The sequence below is a fragment of the Lycium ferocissimum genome, chromosome 3 (genome assembly GCF_029784015.1).
Source record: "Lycium ferocissimum isolate CSIRO_LF1 chromosome 3, AGI_CSIRO_Lferr_CH_V1, whole genome shotgun sequence".
NCBI classification, from domain to species: Eukaryota; Viridiplantae; Streptophyta; class Magnoliopsida; order Solanales; family Solanaceae; genus Lycium; species Lycium ferocissimum.
In genome coordinates, this window is record NC_081344.1 from 53,420,096 (window position 1) to 53,438,497 (window position 18,402).

At 38.3% G+C, this 18,402-nt stretch overlaps 1 protein-coding gene across 2 annotated transcripts; it reads right to left on the bottom strand.

The window, feature by feature from the left end:
- Positions 1–5,981: 5,981 nt before the first annotated feature.
- On the bottom strand, positions 5,982–18,138 carry LOC132050278 (protein RDM16). 2 transcript variants are annotated; one of them, XM_059441458.1, is made up of 7 exons: positions 17,610–17,665; positions 9,426–9,509; positions 9,228–9,346; positions 8,571–9,008; positions 8,291–8,485; positions 7,945–8,105; positions 5,982–7,375 (listed from the first exon to the last, which is right to left on the bottom strand). In XM_059441458.1, the coding sequence occupies exons 3-7, from the start codon at positions 9,267–9,269 to the stop codon at positions 6,484–6,486; spliced, it is 1,728 nt and encodes a 575-aa protein (XP_059297441.1). In that variant the 5' UTR covers positions 9,270–9,346; positions 9,426–9,509; positions 17,610–17,665; the 3' UTR covers positions 5,982–6,483. The 2 variants fall into 2 exon arrangements, with proteins under 2 accessions (XP_059297441.1, XP_059297440.1); XM_059441457.1 differs by having other exon boundaries at positions 9,228–9,509; positions 17,610–18,138.
- Between the last annotated feature and the right edge of the window lie 264 nt (positions 18,139–18,402).

The following is an 18,402-nucleotide window of genomic DNA, read 5'->3' on the forward strand; positions in this document are numbered from 1 at the left end:
GATCGTGAGCACTAAACTTATAGTAATTCTCTCTCAAGCAATCACAATAATTTACTAGACGTATTCTCTCAAACTATCCTAGCTAGCAATTTATTACCGCTCACTATGACCACGTCAAAGCTTCGTTATCTCTAAACCCGCTTTTTAAACCGCTGTATTGATCTCTCATATACCTAAGGAGTGACGTTGTTCAACAACTACCTAAATATGCATACTCTCTCGAGCAACACATAATAAATAGGAACAACTAATCGATGGCCATTCAATCAACTGAAATAAGCACGTAGTTGAACAAGTAGAAAATGCAACCGCTCAATTATATAAAAACATAAGAAGAATTCATCCTACAAATGGTTCCGTCAAAACCCTAGATAAGGAATCTAGCTACTCATAATATTGTTTAAGAACATAGCAATAGAATTCCATAACAAACAAGTAAAAGAATGGAAGAAATTGGAACTCTAAGTCGAATCCCATCTCTTCCGCTCCGTGCTTGTTTGCCTCCAAAAATAATGCATTCAAGTTCTGTCGCCGCCCTATGTGCATCTCTCCCCTTCAAAAATATTTCTTTAGGGGTTTTTATATGACTTAGGTTTTTTTTTTCGGAGATCATTTAAGCCCATCCAAAGTCTGACAGAAGTGGCACGAATATGGGCTCTTTTTTACGAGGAGGTTGACGAGCACCTTCTTTCAAATTTTCAGCAGTTACAGGCTATGGGGACATTTTTGGAATGACTTCACCGATTTGTGTTGCTGCCAACATCACTGGCACACTTGTCTGGCTCGCGAAGCGAGCAAGTTGACCTCCTTTCGTTCGCTTCCATTGTTTTTGCTTCGATTTCATGTCAATTTATTCATTTATGGCTCTTCCAATCCCAAGCAATTCCTACACACATAAAACACGTAATAAGCTCAAAGCAACCCAATAATACATAAACCGCACAACGATAATCAAGATATGAGGCGATAATGTACTTGAAATAAATACTTTTTAGCCGAATATCATTATTGAAATGAGAAAAATATTTATCATGAAAAATGTGATTTGCATCTTTGAGAATGCTTTAAAAAGTGGTGTGAAACAATGGAAAAAAGAAGAAGACACATTCGCGTTAGACATGATACTGTCGAGCAACTATTGAAGTATGGTGTTATTCCCTCTAAATTTGTAAGGTTAGAGAGAAATTTAGAGGATTCTGTAACCAAGGGTTTTCCAAAGAGAATAATCCTTGAAATGTCATGGGGAATAGCGCTAAAGCACACAGACTGAGGTAAGTATGGTGGATATCTTTTTGTTGGTCAAACAAAGTCATATGAGTCCTCAATATAAATTACATATCATATCCCTATGGCGTGTGGTAGTGTTTTATAAGGTTGAGTTTTACTCTTAATCCATAGCCCATTGTGATTTATTTTTTTAGACGTACTTGATGGATTTACTTGAGTTTTTCTCTTAATATTTCCATAACCTGTTGTGGTGGCGCTATTGAGAAGCACTGAATGGATTCACGCTTGAAATGAGAAAGGTTGAGCTTATTTTTGTTCTTAATGATTCCATAACCTTATGGTAGTCTAAGTTGAAGATAGACTTGATGGAATCACCTACGTGAGTGTAAATATGTAGTTGCCTTTTATGAAAGACTTCAGCCGTCTTTCTAGATCACTCATAAGACCCAAGGTGTGTGCATGACCATAAAAACACTTTGTTAGTATTGCGGAGTTTGCATAAAATTAAGGACACGGTATGTGTTGTGAGGTTTCAACTTATGTCCATTCAGTTCAAGAGTACTTCACTTGTGGATATTAGTTGTTGCCTCATTTCATTGCGTATTAATTCAAATCGAAAGATATTGACATTTAAGTACATGTTCCTTACTTTTGCCTAGAATTTGTTCTTACTCTTTATCTTTGCATTAGTGGGGGATTGTTGGAAATGACCTTGTGTAATGCAACGAATAAATAAATTATCTTCTTACCTCTTCAATTCCTTTTAATGCTCGAATAATTGACTGATTTAAATGACCAGATTAGTGACACATTAAGTCCTCTTTAATGACTAGGTTAACGACTCATTAAGACCTCTTTGACCCCTACAGATTTTTGGCCTATATAAACCGCTCTTCTTGATGAATTATAAAAATGGAAAAAATTCTTCTCCTCATCTTGTCCTCTGGAGTTGTTTTCTGGGCAATTGGTTTTGTGCAACTTCAAACTTCCAGCCACTAATGCAAGTGTTTGGCAGTGTTGTAGAACCTTGGGGAGCGACCGGTCTAAATGATTTGCTCGCTTTCAAGGCAGTGGATTGCAATGACGCAATGATTTAGTCTGATTTAATCCTTTTATCCAATTTTTCTGATTGATATTGTTAACATTTTCAACAATGCGCTCACTTTGCCTCTCGTTGGGATGTTGTTGTGGTTAAGCTCCAAAGCTTGTTCGTGTTGTGTATATATGGAAGTAGTTGTCACCCTTGAATGTTGAATCCAACCAAGTTTTGATTTCATTAGTTGTACTGGAAAACCAAACCTTCTTTGCTTGGATCTTCCTTTTTATTTATTTGTATGCGCGTCGGCTTCCTCTTTCCTACTTCAATGCTAATTCCATGTTGATCAACTTATGGTAATATTTTCATAACTTGAAATCCAACCTTTCATTGAATAGGAATCGGTCAATATTTTATTTCCTCCTAGTTAGCATGAAATAGATTTTCAGTCTCTCGTTTTTGCGTGATAATAAGGATTAGTTCCTTTGAGCAGTTTGTTTGTAGATATGATTGCTTCGCTGAATCTGTTGGAGATCTGTTTGGATATCTGATTCTTCAAATGACTTCCTGATATCTCCCTTGATTGTCATTGGATACATTATTTATCAAATCATCAAAGCTTCATTATAAGTTCATTAATTATTGAACCAGCAACTATTCAATACAAACACTTTTCAGATTTCCCTTTTCTTTTTTCTTTTTTCTTTTTCTTTTTTTTGATAGTCGTCAAGCGAAATGAAATTCACTGTATCCATAATTTTCTCGTCTCCCTACATTTTGGTTAACTGATTTAGTCCTTGAGGATTTAGCTGAGAGCTTCAGATGAAGATGAAAATGCACCACAACTTGAATCTGGAGAAGAACATGAAATGGAAAACAGAGGATCATTGTCCAATTTAGGAAGTGATGAAATTAGTTGTTTGATTTTCTTCAAATTGACATAACTTGTTCGAATGAGGGAAATGAGGATACAAGGAATGGGTGAAAATAGATGGAATCGGTTAGGTGATGTGGGTGATTTAATTGGATGACATGAGGCATATCTGATATTTTAAAATCAACAATTTGGCTTATAAAATCGGATGTATGGGCCGTCAGTGGTTAATGACATGAAAGGGTCAAATGTGTCTCGACGAGGGTATTTTATGTCCAACTATTTTCGAGTGGCATGGATAGACATTTTTTTTTAAAATCATATAGGGGGTAGGGAAAGGAGAAATAGGAGAGGCAATTATGGTGGAATCGAAACTTCACCAATAAAGTAAAAGTTCAGGTAGTCAACCAATTGAGCTACTAAGATCCCTGGATAGGCATTTCGAATAGTTCTATGATATATTTGAGCTTTTTCCATTAAAAAATTATTCGGGGGCGCCTAGTGATATATTAATTTTTTTTAATCAAAACCTTCTCAAACTAATTATCGGCGTGTGGACACTGGATTTGATACTGCCACTGCATTCCAACACTTCCATTTGGCGTAAGATCGCTCGTTTGGCATTTCAGTAATATGCTCTTGCTTCAATTATACCTGATTTATTCTACTGTATAATATTACTATATCTTTTTTTTTTTTTTTTTTTTTTGAACACAGACATTTATTTATATATATTAACGAGTAAGTACATGCATATTGCCACCAGCTGATGTCATACTTTGAACACCAGTTCTGGTTCCTACTGGCATAACTACTTCAATATTACTACTATTAGTTATGGTAGAGTTACTACTAGCAGAGACTACTTCAGAGTTTAGGATGCTCAGATTATCGAGTTTTGCTACATGATTACAAGCCAAAAGAGTAACTGACTTAGTACTAGAACAATCACTCCTATCATCTTGCAAATTTGATCTGATCCATGGTGGAGCTTCCAACAAAAACTGGACTTGTCTGAAGTGGCTCTCTTGGATTCTTCAGTTGCGAGGAAATGAGTCACTTTATTTCCTTCTCGAAAGCTATGCCAGATCAGAGGATTCCCCAGATTCCTCATGAAGTACTTACATTCAGAAACAATGTTAGCAAAAAGTGGAGGAGCATGGTGGAGTAAATTAATCACCTCCGTAGCATCAGTTTCTATTTCGGAGATAATAAAATTGTGACTGCAGGCTAGCTCAAGCCTTTCATGAAGAGTCTGTATCTCCATATGCGTGTGGTTCAGCCCCTTCGCTCTTTTGTAATAACCTAAGCCTGTATCTCCATATGTGTGTGAAGCCCCTTCGCTCTTTTTTAATAACCTCTGCAACCCAGTTAGCACAATTTTTCGTAAAGACTCCTCCAATACCATTAGAAGTGTTGTGGTCCAAGTAGCAAGTAGGCTCCATCAATATTAAGTTTATGGCCTTCATAATATTACTATATCAATGTGCTCAAGTATCATTCTGTACGGTCATTACGTATGTGGGTCACAGCCCGTTTGTTGCAATTATACAACATACAACACGTATGTGGATCCCTCAATAACCAAAACTAATTTGATTCTTATTTACAACAAACCTTGGTAAATGTCATGAATCTGATGATCAATGAACCATGTAACTGCTCAAATCTTATTTCTATGATATTAAATTATTTAAAATAAAACATCAAACAAAAGCCTCAGGCCGCTCAGAACCGTCTCATTTCAAAAAGTAGCAGCTATACTAGCTAGCATATGGCACCTGAATCACAAATACTTGGTTAAAAAAAAAAAAAAAATCCCCTTAAATCGAGGACATAATCTGAGAATTAGCAACTTCAAGAGAATTAGCAACTTCAAGAGATGATTGAGATGGAGATGTGCTTTGTCAAATCCATCTTGCCAAGGACATCTCCCAGTTCTCACATTCCTTGTCAAATACTTCTTCCAATCCCAATTATTAGCTGACAAATTGCAATTGTTTTGAAATATTTGATGTGCTAAGAAAACAGAGAAAATTTTACTATTCTCTCAAATATACTTTACACAGCTCCATTAGTAAAAATATTAATGAAGTGAAACATTTAAGGAAGAGATGTAGGATAATTTGCAAAAGTACTCTTAAAATAACTATTAAAGTAGAAAGGCTGCTGAAGATGGGAATACAGGTCCCTCCGGAGTGTGGAAACTTTCAGCCATTAGTTCTTTGAGCGCAGAATCACAAATCACCTGTGGGCAAGACTCTGCACATGGATGGGGTTATCAGAACCGTAGGGGACTGGAGAAATGAACTGAAATGGGCATTCAAGCGAGCTAGTAAGAAAAATGGTACTGGAGATATTGCTAGTTGTGTATTTGCTATGACTGTTGCCCTCATTTGGAGAGAAAGGAACAGGATAAGGTTTCAAAGTTCAAGCTTTGAAGCTACTCATGTGCAGAGAGATTGTAATTCATTTACATATCAGAGTCAGAAATTTAGCAAAGTGGAAGCAAGCATTGCAAGTTCTGACTGATTTTCCAGAGCTGTATGCTTAGCTGCTGTTAATATCTATGATTTGTTGCCGTCCTACTTAGCTTTTATTGACTGTAAACTGGAGTTATGCTCTCCCGTAGCTTAGGAAGAGCTGATAGGAACTATTCTGCCCCTGGATCTTCATTGTACACATTTTTTTGGTATTAATTGGATAAACTGTTCAACCAAAAAAGAAAAACTATTATCTTAAGTAAATGTAAAAAAGAAACTTAATGATAGGCAACATAGACAGGAGAGAGTAAGTACTTCGATCCTAGCCAATTAATGTAAAGCTACTGCTTGCCAATTGATACAAGGCAAATGCACAGTTGTCACATCAAATGAGTAATATCAGGAACAAACGGAAGCAACACATTGCATCAGAACAAAGAAAAGGACAGACATTTATAGCAACCATACAGCTTCAAGCACTCATCCATACCGACTTCACCCTTTAGGCAGCGACCACCTAGTCAGTCATCAGATGCTGATGGAGTTATGCACTACACTACCTCAGCTCGGAAAAAAGTAGCTATTACACATTGGACAAAAACGAACAGGTGTACTTTGAACTACAAGTAGTTGGAGTACTTGATAAACAAGTAGAATCTACTCAAAATAGTAGACACCATCCACTGGACAGGCCTGCCTTGGACAGCAAGCAAGTGCTCCTTTAAGAACACGAAATTACAACTGTCCTTAGAAAGTTCACTTTTCTTCAACATCATTCCACAATAGGAGCAATCCAATTGCAATAGAACAGCAAGAGACTAGAAAAATCAGGTTTAGCAGAGACGGAAGGACGTTCAAATAAATTAAAATTCGTCATCTTTGAAGTTTACAGCAAGATCCCAGTAATGAGGAACCCCAGCATCAGCAAAAACTTTACGAGCAGCAGCCTCAGTCCTGCACTCATGAACAAAAAACCTATGGAAGCTTGATTTAGCAACGCTCCCTTGCCAGACCAGCACACACTTGTTGAGAGGCTTATCTTCATATTCACCTTCACCTTCACCTTCATCATCTTCTTTCTTAACAGCAGCTGCCCAATCAATTCTCCTAAGCATAAGTTTCCCATATCGCTTGATTGATTTTTTCCCACCTTCAACTACAACAACACTAATACCTTCTGAGATCACTGCACACCCGGTCAAGCGATTCTCCTGAGCATTAACATCAACCTTGAAGCGAGTTTGTGGGTGGGAGAGGTCATTAATTTTGTATACTGAAACAATAGTCTCCGTAGCGATATTTGGGTCATCAAAAAGTTTCCTCTCTTTCTTCTCACGACGCTCATCAGGAGTAAGCTTACGAGCAATATTCCTGTCAACATGAGCCTGCTCCCGCTCAGCAGCAGCACTTCTAATCTCCATTTCAAGCTTTGTAGGATCCTGTGTGGCTTCTGAGCCAAGAACTTTCATTAGATTGCTCATTTTAACTTTAGGCTTTGGTGGTTCTACCAGGCCTTGACGTATCATTTCTTGTCTTTCTTTCTCCCTGGCCAGTCTTCGCTGGGTTCGAAGTTTCTTTTGCTCCTTTTTGGTTAGTTTCAATGGCTGGGGAGGAGGTGGAGCTGGTTCAGCAGGAGGCTCAATAGGGCGAGGGTGTTCAACATACATGGTGATCTTTTCAATCTTCAACTGTTTATTAGTTATGTTACCATCAACTACATCACCATAAGTACCAGATCGTAACAGAGGAGCATCCCTGGCAGGTCAAGGCAAGAAAATAAGGGCAAGCACAAAAGAACAGTAATTTCAAGGAAAAACAAACAGCTACAAGACACAAGAAAACTTAACCTCTAGTCAATATTTCATTATTTTCCAGCTCTAGAACTTTATAACAGGTTAAGCATAGGTAACAGATACAACAAACCAAAGAGGCTTGCAACATCACAAGTATTTACAATCCACATCACAGGTACTCGGGCAGAGGGTTCTGCAGAAAGATATTGTCAGAGAGAGGAAGGTGGAGTAATTTCATGTGCAGAGAGGTTGCATAATGTATGTTCTTTCTGTAATCCTTATCTTGGTGAATCATAGATAGACAGATCACCGAAGCACATAGGGATCTACCACATACCAAGTAGCTCTCATTTTACAGTTACATCAAGAGCGCCAGTTCAAGCTCCCAAGCCATACTGTGGCCCCAACAATGAGAACTCAGGAGACATATCTAAGTGTACTAGAAAGCAAAACCATATTTGACTTTTTTTTTTTTTTGGAGAATGGTAACAGTAAACCATATTGACATTGAAAAACATTTAGATAACTTACCACCACTCAACTTCAGGAATAGGCTCCTTTTGCTTGTCCTTGGTGATAACCCTTTCCGATACCTCAATGAGATTCGGATTTATGTCAGGCTCTGCTTTAGCCTTGCTCAACTGTGCTTGTTTTGCCTTCAGCTCTTTGGCTCTTGCTTCACCAAATTGGCTCTGAAAACAAATATTGCAACACTGATCAAAACTAGTATAGGAAGCAATAAGAACAGAGAAGGGAGTACTGAAGGAAAACAAACAACAGCAGAAAAAGGGCAGCCCAGTGCACCGTGTTCACGGAGGACCCGCGGAAGGGCCGTATCCAAACAGCACCAGCAGCCAAAACAAGAAAAATAAAGTACCTTTAACTTGATTATTTCTGCATCTCTGGACCATTTCCCTTCCTCCACAAACTGAAATGTCATCCTCTTGGGCCTCAATATTTTGTTCTTGTCAATGCCCATGTTTGGATCAAAATGGGGATTTTTCTCAGGATCAACCTCTAATTCAGGTTTGAGAATTTGAAATGCTTCTTGTTTCTTCTTATTGATGTTCACCTGCACATACACTCCAGGTTAAACACACAAATTCAAATAACATATAAAAAATGAGCAAGGGCAGCCTGAACAAAATGAGCCATACCTTAAGGGTGCTAGATGGCTTAGACATATTGACAATATTTCCCTGCTCATCAATTTCCCTGCCTAGGGCATCCAATCGAAGAACAGGAGCTTTTGCAGGCTTTGGCTGAAGGGCAACCTCTGGTGGCATTTGCCCAGGAAACATGTTTATAAGGGGAGCAAACTCTGGGTCCTGTCGGAATCCCATCTTAGCAGCAAGCTCCTGTGCACGCTTTACCGCTTCATATTTCTGTGCTGTGAGCCCTGAGAGATGAGGCAAACCACTGGGTGGTGGATTTGTAGAAGCTGCAGCAGCCAAAATTGATGTACTTGGTGCTGAATCAGAATATGCAACTGGAGTCGGAAAAATCCCTGCATTAGCTGAAGGTTGAAGGCTCTCCTTGGGTCCCACCTCTGGAATTCCCTCTCTCGTAAAGTTGGCACCCTTGTTCTTGTTTAGCTGCATGATACAAATGAGGACACTTACAAAGACTATGAGAGGTTTCACAAATAGCACAGTGGAAATTCTAATCTTTCATTTATTTCCTTTTGCGCTCTCCACCCCCCAAATCTATCCCCGAACAAAGGAACCGGGATGGGGAGCAAAAGAGATCCAACAACCAAGAAGAAAACAGCGTGCAAAACGGAATGTGCTAGAAATTCATATGCAGCAACTTACTGCGGGTATCTTCTTAAACTTTTCAGCCAACTCCTTACGCATTTGTAAAGCTCTCTTCGCTTTTGCTAAAGCATCAAGGGATAAGCTCCCACTCTTGCCAGCACCAGAAGCTGCCCCATCTGTACTAGATTTCCCAGGAACTTGATGAGATCCGTTAATATTAACTCCCTTATCTTTTGTGGTAGTAAGCGAAGATACCTTGGTAGCTGGAGAATCACCATGAGCCAAACAGTTATCAGGCGAAGTCCTTGACGTCACATTGTATGATCCCATTGTCACACCCTGAAAAGTAAGGTCACAGGAAAATCAGGAAAAAACATGCCACAGAGCACTGAAGTGTCACACGCAGAGAAAGTATAGAAACACAGTATTCATCTCAAGGTACAATAATTAAAATGCACAGCACTTCTCAATCAGCAGGAAAAAAACACAGAAAACAGCAAGAACATTGGGAAGTCGAATACACTATCTAAATCTTCCAAGGTGAAGACTCAACACTGAGCAAAACATTACGAGAATTCCATGTGGCAATATGACGAAAGCATTTTATCGACCGAATTCCTTAATCTGAAGCGAAGCTTTAGAACAATGGTGCTTTTGAGAGCGCAAAGCGCAAAAAAGAGACGGGTCCCGCTTCACTTAAAGTGTGAGAAGTGAATAGCTCACTTCATTGAAGTGAAGCGCAATTTTTCGAAGAAGACCAAAATAAACCTTCTACAGAGACAATATATATAATCAAATGTTTCAATTTAAAAGCTAAAAAAGTAGCTAGCAAAAAATTCCTCCAAAGGACAAGCAAAATCAAAACCAAAATATAAATAGATCAACACCCTATTCTTTTAAGAAAAATTATCAATATCTCTTTCATCATCATCATTATATTGCTCTTCTTCATCAATTAGGAAGAGATTTGTAGCTACTTTTTTTCCCCTTCCTATGTCCTTAAACCATAAATGTTCTCCTCGACTCCACTTACCTCCGCAACCCCAAGTGGAATCAGAATCTCCATCAAATATTTCTTCACCTTCGTGATTTTCAGAGACACTACTCAGCCACTTATTAGCCTCATCACTATTGTCCAAAGAAACTGAGTAAAATCATATTAAGAGGTTTGCAACGACGCCTCAATGTTTGATTGTATTATTGTATTATTTTTTATTTTTTTGAAAAGGTAACACTCGTATATTTATCCAAAAATCAGACCTGCCACAAACAGTTACAGGTCTCATAGTTACAAAGGAGTATTCAGAAGATCTTCAATCCTATAACAAAAACTTATACAGAACCTAAGACATCCATAAATGATTCTAGATCTTCCATATACTCCTGTTTACACCAAAAGTAGAATAAAGTAAGACAGTTCATTTTCATCTTCTGTAAAGAATTGCAGTAATTTTCAAAACTTCTAAGGTTCCTTTCACTCCACACAGACCACCAGATGCAAGCTGGTATAATTCTCCATCTCTCTTTGTGGCCAGAAAGGTTGGCATAACTATTCCACATCTCCAGGACTTGAACAATTTTCTCAGGCATTATCCATGTTAACCCTTTCAAATTGATGAATAAACTCCATATCTGAAAGGTAATCTTGCAGTGAATAAACTTCACCACAAAAGAAACACCTTGGACTAAAATTAAAACCCCTTCATGAGATTTTCCTAAGTTAGTACTGCCTGCTTAGCTAGCAGCCAAACAAAACAAGAAACTTTGTAAGGGATCTTAACTTTCCATATCAATTTCCATGGCCAGTGGTCAATTTGGTTTCTGAAAATGTTAAAAGTCTTGTACGCCTCCTTTACAGAAAACTTGCCTAGTTTGTGATTCTGCCAGATTAGGCAGTCTTCATCATCAGATGGTCCCTTAAATTGCTCCAAGGTCTTGTAGAAATCTGCTACTCTCTGAATCTCCCAGTCATTTAGTAGTCTTTGAAAACTCAAATTCCACCCCTGATTAGACCATACCTCTTGCCACAGAGGCATTTTGTTGCTGGTTGAAGAAGTATATATCTGGGAATAAGAGTTTCAAATTACCTTGTTCTAACCAATTGTCTTCCCAGAAGGATATCTTCATGCCATTTCCTGCCTTTAATTTGCAATTTCCTTTGAACTTTGGCCATTGATTCCTGATAGCTCTCCATAAACTTGTTCCATAAGTACTAGTTATAGGTTTAGTTGTCCAGTTGTTTTCCCTTTCATATTTCACATTTATCACCTCTTTCCACAAGGATTGTTCAATGGAAGCAAATCTCCAAAGCCATTTCATCCAAAAGGCTTTGGTTTTGAGCTTTCAAATTCCTAATTCCCAGGCTCCCTGCCTTTTTGCTTCCTATTAGAGCCTCCCATTTAACCAGATGGATCTTTTTAGTGTCATTATTACCCTCCCAAAGAAAGTTCCTTCTCAAGAGATCCAATCTCTCAATAACACTCTTAGGAATAGCGAATAGGGACATCATGTATGTGGGCATGGCATCCAGAACACTATTGATCAGTGTCGATCTCCCAATGAACACTAGATCACTGAGACGCTTTAAGGTTGTGGCAAGCAATTATGTAACATCTCAACCTCTTGTTTTAAATAATTGCATCACATTCCTTAATTTGGGACTTCTCTTAGATTTCATATATGATTGTTGGGACGGTTCGGGTTGGGACCCGAGGGGCTCGGGTGAGGTTTGGGCAAGAAATCACATTACAGTATGTTGCAAATTTTATTTTTCTGGTGCGACCGCAATTGCGGAAATGGCCACGCAATTGCAAACCGCAACACAATTGTGTATTGTGGCTTGCTCAAAATTGTGAGGCCAGCCAGAGTGTCCTGTCGCATTGCGAGCCAGTTGGTGCAATTCTGGCTAGCCACTGCGATTGCTAAAATCGTTGTAGTATAAAAGGTCGTTTTTGAAATTTTTAGCATTCCAACACAATTTTGGACGACCTAGGCTACGGATTGAAGGGGGATTCAACGCAGAAACGATATATAACTTCGAGGTAACGATTCTACACTAAACCCTAGCGATTATACATGATTCTAAGTAAGATGTTGTCATCAAAACCATGAACTTGAATGCCAAAATTGGAGGTTTTGGGTCTAAACCCTAGAAACATCAAAGTGGGGGTTTGAGCATTGATTTGAAGTTGGATTAGGAATCTAATTGTGTATTTGGACTCATAGGGTTACGGGTAACCCAGGAAAACAAATTATTTCGAGGTTTGACCATGAGGCTCGGTGTTGACTTTAACTTTGACCTAGTCTAAAAATATGAAGTTGACATCATTAGATTTGTCTAACCTCATAAGTATTCTTTTGAATATATCAAGCTTATTTGGAGGACTCGTGCATGTGAAGAGGAGGAGCTCAAATGCCACAAAGAGGAGGTGCGAGAGAATAGCCGTGATAGGTTTAAGGGGAGATAGTAGTACACCAAGAAAGAATTGGGAAAGAATACCCTTGAATATCTGCTTGTAATGTCATGCTCAAACTGGGAAGCTAATGAGACAAGACATGGCACATGTTCCGCTCACCGAGGATAGAACACTAGATAAGAGAGCGTAGAGGTCGATGATTAGAGGGTAGAAGGTTAGTAGGTAGTTGAGTCTTTTCTTTCTTTTTTGGGGGTGAGCTTAGCGCTAGTTTAGAACACTTTATTTGCTTCCACTTCCCCTTTATCAGTTTCACTACTATTGCGCTGGTATTGTCGTATTCCTTAATTTCACTACTGTTGATGTTCTTTTTCTTTGGTTATCTCTACTACTTGTTGTCAATACTCTTCTCTTCTTCAATTCCTTTTCAACATGGCTTTTTACTCTTGTATTTTCAAAACCTATTTTGAAAACACTTTTCTCAAGCCAAGGGTCTTATAAGAAACTTCTCTATCTTACCCAGGATAGGGGTAAGGTCTGCGTACAACCCACCCTTCTCAAATCCCACTTATGAGATCACACTGGCTACGTTGTTTTGAATTTTGAGGACTCGGGGCGAAGAAAAGTGATAAAGTTAACACTAGCTTTAAACCGAAGTAAGTTAATGCTTTGACCAATGCGGGAATTTTCTTAAAATGATATCGTTTGCATATGCTACATATATAGGGGTATTGTATATGTGATGATGAGCATAATGCGTCATACCGAAGTTATAAATACTCTACCAGGTATAGGTTTTTGTAGACGTAAATGCTTTATATGCTACTTTTTTGTGCCATGAATACTTTGAGCATTCTATATGATAGAATAATGGTATAGGCATCGTATTCATGATAGTTTAACAGAGCTATATGTACGTAGGATTACATGTTTAGTTGCTAGTCATGCATTTACATATGTATTATAATTGCATATTTGTTGTCACAGCTAGATGTGGTTATGGCACGTTAGTTGTCCATGCAGATTATGGTACGTGATTTATCATGCGGCATGTGGATATAAATTCTTCCCTCATGAATCACTGTATAACTCGAGTACTTCAGGCAAAGTGCGTGCAAATGTAGCGCTGGTGTTGAGTAAAAGTGCAGGCTTTATTATGCATATCTGATTCTAACTCGTGATTTATGCATTTCATATATATGTCGTATCTGTGCATATTTGATTATGTTGTATATTTACATATCTCTGATGTTCTATGCTTACTATCTATCAAAATTATATATCCACTGTACAGGTTGCTTAAGTGAGTATATTCAGTCCAACCCCTTGTTTTAAGTGATAGCATCATGTCCCTTGATTTGAGACTTCCCATAGGTTCATATATGGTTTTCGAGCTTGTTGTGATGGTTCGGGGTGAGAACCTAGGGACTCGGCTGAGTTTTGGGCAAGAATTCACATTTTAGCGTGATAAGAACATTTAACTTCATGATATGTGAGGGACTTCATTCCTGGACTAAATCGACCTACGACCCAAATGAAAGCTGAAAAAGGTTTAGTATAATTCACACAACTAAAAGGGAGCCTTTCATCCCTGCATCATACATCCGTCCCCGTAAAATACCTTGGCAATATCTTTAGGAGTTTTAGCGCTTTCCCTGCCCTAACCACATCTTCGGACTTTTGCGGGAAATAACAATCTATAGGACTTTAGTCCTACCGGTAGATCCACAACTTGAAGAGAATGTTGTTCCCTTTTCCCTATTTTGCGATTTCGAGAAAAGCGACAAATCATTAGCTTTAGCTTCCTCTATCTCATTAAAGACTAGTCACAGATTCTTGATGGTGCACTTTGACATTTTATCTCTTTTTTTTTTTCTCAGTGAACTTTTTTTACTCTTCCTTCACATGTTTCCGGCACTTTGGGCTAAATGTGACATTGTTATACCACCAATGATATGTTTGTGACGAGAAATTTCCCCTCTGCCAATCTTGTTACAAAACACAAATCTGATTGAGCTTTTATCAATCTCACTAACTTTGTTTCCATAAGCCCAAGTTGGGTCTCTCCTTTGAATGCGTGATGCCATTTATCACCGTTGTTAAGAGAAAAAAATGAAGAAACATCTAACTGTAACTCAAAATAGTTATTACCTACTGAAAAAATGGAATGAAACAAAGAAAACATACACCTTGGGCTTAAATTAAAAACTGAAAATGACTAATTCTATTTAATTAATAAACTTAAAAAAAATGAAGGCAAACAAAGAAATAAAAGCTAAAGAAGAAGAAATAAGAAAAAGGGAACTAAAAACTGAAGAAGAACTACAAAAGAAGAAAATCGCAGCAACAGCATGAAGAAGAAAGAATTGTGTAAAAAAAAAAAAAGGAACTGAGCGCAAAAAACCCTAAAAACGACGAAGGAGAAGAAAGAAGAACGACAAAACAAGATTACCTGGCTAATTTGAAACCCTAGGCAAGTCTCATAGATGAAGATACCTGAGGAAAAAATTTGAATCCTAGGTTGAACGTTCAAGTCAATGGAGATGAATAACAGATGATGGAGTCAATGAATTGGAGCCTCTATCTATATAATGCTGAAGAACGCTCTTCAACTTTTTCTTCAAAAAAAAAGTTCCAACTTTTCTTTTTCTTCCGGTTAGGTCTCTTTCTTAAAAGCAGAGATGAAGTGAGCGCCTCAACCTCGTTTCACGCTTCAGACCATGAAGCGGTCGCTTCAAAACCTTGAAGCAGAATATGCTCACTTTGCTTCATATCGCTCGCTTTTTACAACACTAACTCTGTGTGAGCATGAGGTCACCGGTTCAAGTCATGAAACAACTTATTATAAAAATGCAAGGTAACACTACTTACAAGACCAAATGTGATCCAACCCTTCTCGGGAACCCATGCACATATAGGGAGTTTCGTGGTCTAGGTAGTCCTCTTTTTCATCCTTTGAAACAGAAACAAACATTGAAAAACCAGGGCACCATGTCGCATTTTACTAGCAATTACTTACTTGAAATGCATTGATTAAGCAATAAGAGAATGAACAGTGGGTCAGAAAGAGTTCCTTTGCAATCGAGGGCCAATTTGCGTCAAACCAGTGGAAACTTCACATAACTCTGTTACCTTTGGGAAGCGTACACCACAAATTTGTCTACCTAAGACTTTATTTTCGCACTTCAGCTCTCCATCTTGAATCCCATTTTCAATGTAGATAACATTCTTTTATTGTACTACTAAACATGTCTAGAATATTGTTACTCCGATAGAGACACACCTAATGCTGGCAAATAGGTGGCTTGTGTTGAATTTGGGCGGGTTGAAAACGGGTTTGAACAAAATGGGTCAAAACCCAACGCTCATATTTCATGTGGGTCAAAAACATGTTGAATGCTTAATATGCCGGTTGAAGATGGGTTAAGCCATATTTTATAGGTGTTCTAGGAAAAAAAGTTGATTTAGAAATTTTCACCGAAAATGATTATGGCATCTTCCAAGTACAATGAAACAGTCAAAATGAAAAATGAAAAATGAGTAGATAAAATAAAAGACTGGATAAAGTTTTGTTATCTTCCTTTCCACAAGTTTGTTTTTGTATTTTTCAGCTAGTATATTAAGACCCACATGAAATGGATTCATCATCAATTATAAATGAACAAAGAGAATTTATGGGGGATTTTTTCTAATTTTCTTTTAAGTACTCATTAGTATAATATTGCTTGTTTCCAGTTCAATGAACTGATTACGGGTGTCTCATTCTTTACTGTTTTACTTCATATGATTTTTTGATCATTCACAAATCAATAGCTATTTTTATCCTCATCTCCTGACTGCAACCTCTAGAAAAAGCTTAAAATCTTCACCACCGAAGATCATTATCCCAACCGGAGATCCTTAACCCAACAACACAAAGCGAAATTCTGATTGTTACTAAATCGTATTTAACCCACTGCCAACCCGTTTTCAACCCATTTTATCACGGGGTCTCCCTGACCAGGCCTTTTATTTGGTAGGTAATATCGACGAAGCTACTGCAGAGGCTATGGACTTAGAAATGTAGAGCAATTTGAAGAAATGACCTTAAATCTTAGTGTACTGACCCCTAATCGAATTGGTTGGGGTTCAGAAGTGGAAGAAATCGGTTTATCTACTAACAGTGGTCAAATTGGCATTTTAGATGGGCAGGTCAATTACGGGCGGCGGGTTAGACAATTTTGAGTTAAAATGGCCACCACTAGACGCGCCACAAATTTGTGTATAAGAAAAATAACATGCAAGAACGCATGATAACATTATCTTCCGAAGAAACAGGACAGAATAAGGGATGGTGGGGGTTGAAACACAGATAGTATACATAGTTAATAGATGAGGTTAGTCGTTGCACTTGAGGTTTGCACTTAAAGTTTAAAAAAAAGGGGTCTCATTTCAATCATGCCCCAAAGTTATCCATCAAACAACAAGAATAAAAGATAGTAGCTCTCAACAAAGAGAACATCGGAATATAGTCATCTAATAAGCAAGATTTATATAAAATACAGAAGGCAAGCCAGCACCCAAGAGATCAATGAAGTTAGAATGGGAACCATGGAAGACCAGTGTTTGACTATCAAAGGTAAAAACAACAACATACACAGTGTGATCCACAACGTGGGGTCTGGGGAGGGTAGAGTGTATGCAGACCTTACCCCTAGCTCAAGGAGGTAGAGAGGCTGTTTCCGATAGACCCTCTGCTCGAGGAAGAAAAAAAGTTCAAAGCAGTTCGGAAAAGAAAGTCACGGAAATGACGAAGCCATGACAAAATACTCCAGAAAGCATGAGATAACATACTGAAGAGTAACTACAACAAAATAATAGGCTAATCGAAGTATAAGATAGTAACAGAAATCGGAGGACATCAAAGGTAAAAAGGCTAGGTAATTTTTTATTTCTCATCAGCCTGGGAGTGGACGCATGTGGAATAGTTGAGGTGAAGAGCAAAACATATATGGCAGCAAGAAATAAGCAAAATTAGGAAACACACCTTAGCAATGGAACCAACAGCGTCATCCTGGGCATTATCATCTTTAATTTGAGATCCAGTTCCCCTCCTTTGTTCATGAGTCTCCTTTGATTTATTATCGTCAAACCTCCTTCTATCTCTTCTCTCCTCATCCTTATCCCTCGAATGTCCACTTCTAGCTCTCTTCTCATCCACATTGCCACTTTCTTCTCGCTCTTTCCTCTTATGCGAATTCTTTTTCTCCACGGATTCATCCTTTCTTTCACGGCTTCCTTCTCTTTCAGATCGGTGGCGCCCGTCTTCGGATCGATGCTTCGAACTACGGTGATGGCGGTGCTCATCGCTACGATGTTTGTCTCTGCTTGATTTCTCTTTCTCTGATGAATCCCAATCCATCTCTCAATAACCTCTTCTTTGGGGATTTTTCCCTATTTCTAATGAGACCGCAAGGATACCATTAGGGCATCCACCTACAGTTTATTTATCTTTCCTAATACATGATCCCGCGGGTCGGGTTTTAAGGACCCGCTTCACATAACCTTCCTTTTCTTTTTTAACAGGCCAAACCCATCGACAAACGCGTGGTCATTAAAATTCTTTCACTTGAAGCGCCAGGTGGTCAGCATTGCATTGACACTTGGTGGGCCATTCTATTCCACTTAGACTTTTTGCCCAGATTATCGAGCAAACCAACACCGATCGTCTCTATGTGGATTAAGTGGCCAATTAAATTGTACAAGACATTTAAATTGTCCAACTCAATTAAATTGTCCAACTCATTTTAATTGTAAATTTACTAATTTGTAAATTCGTG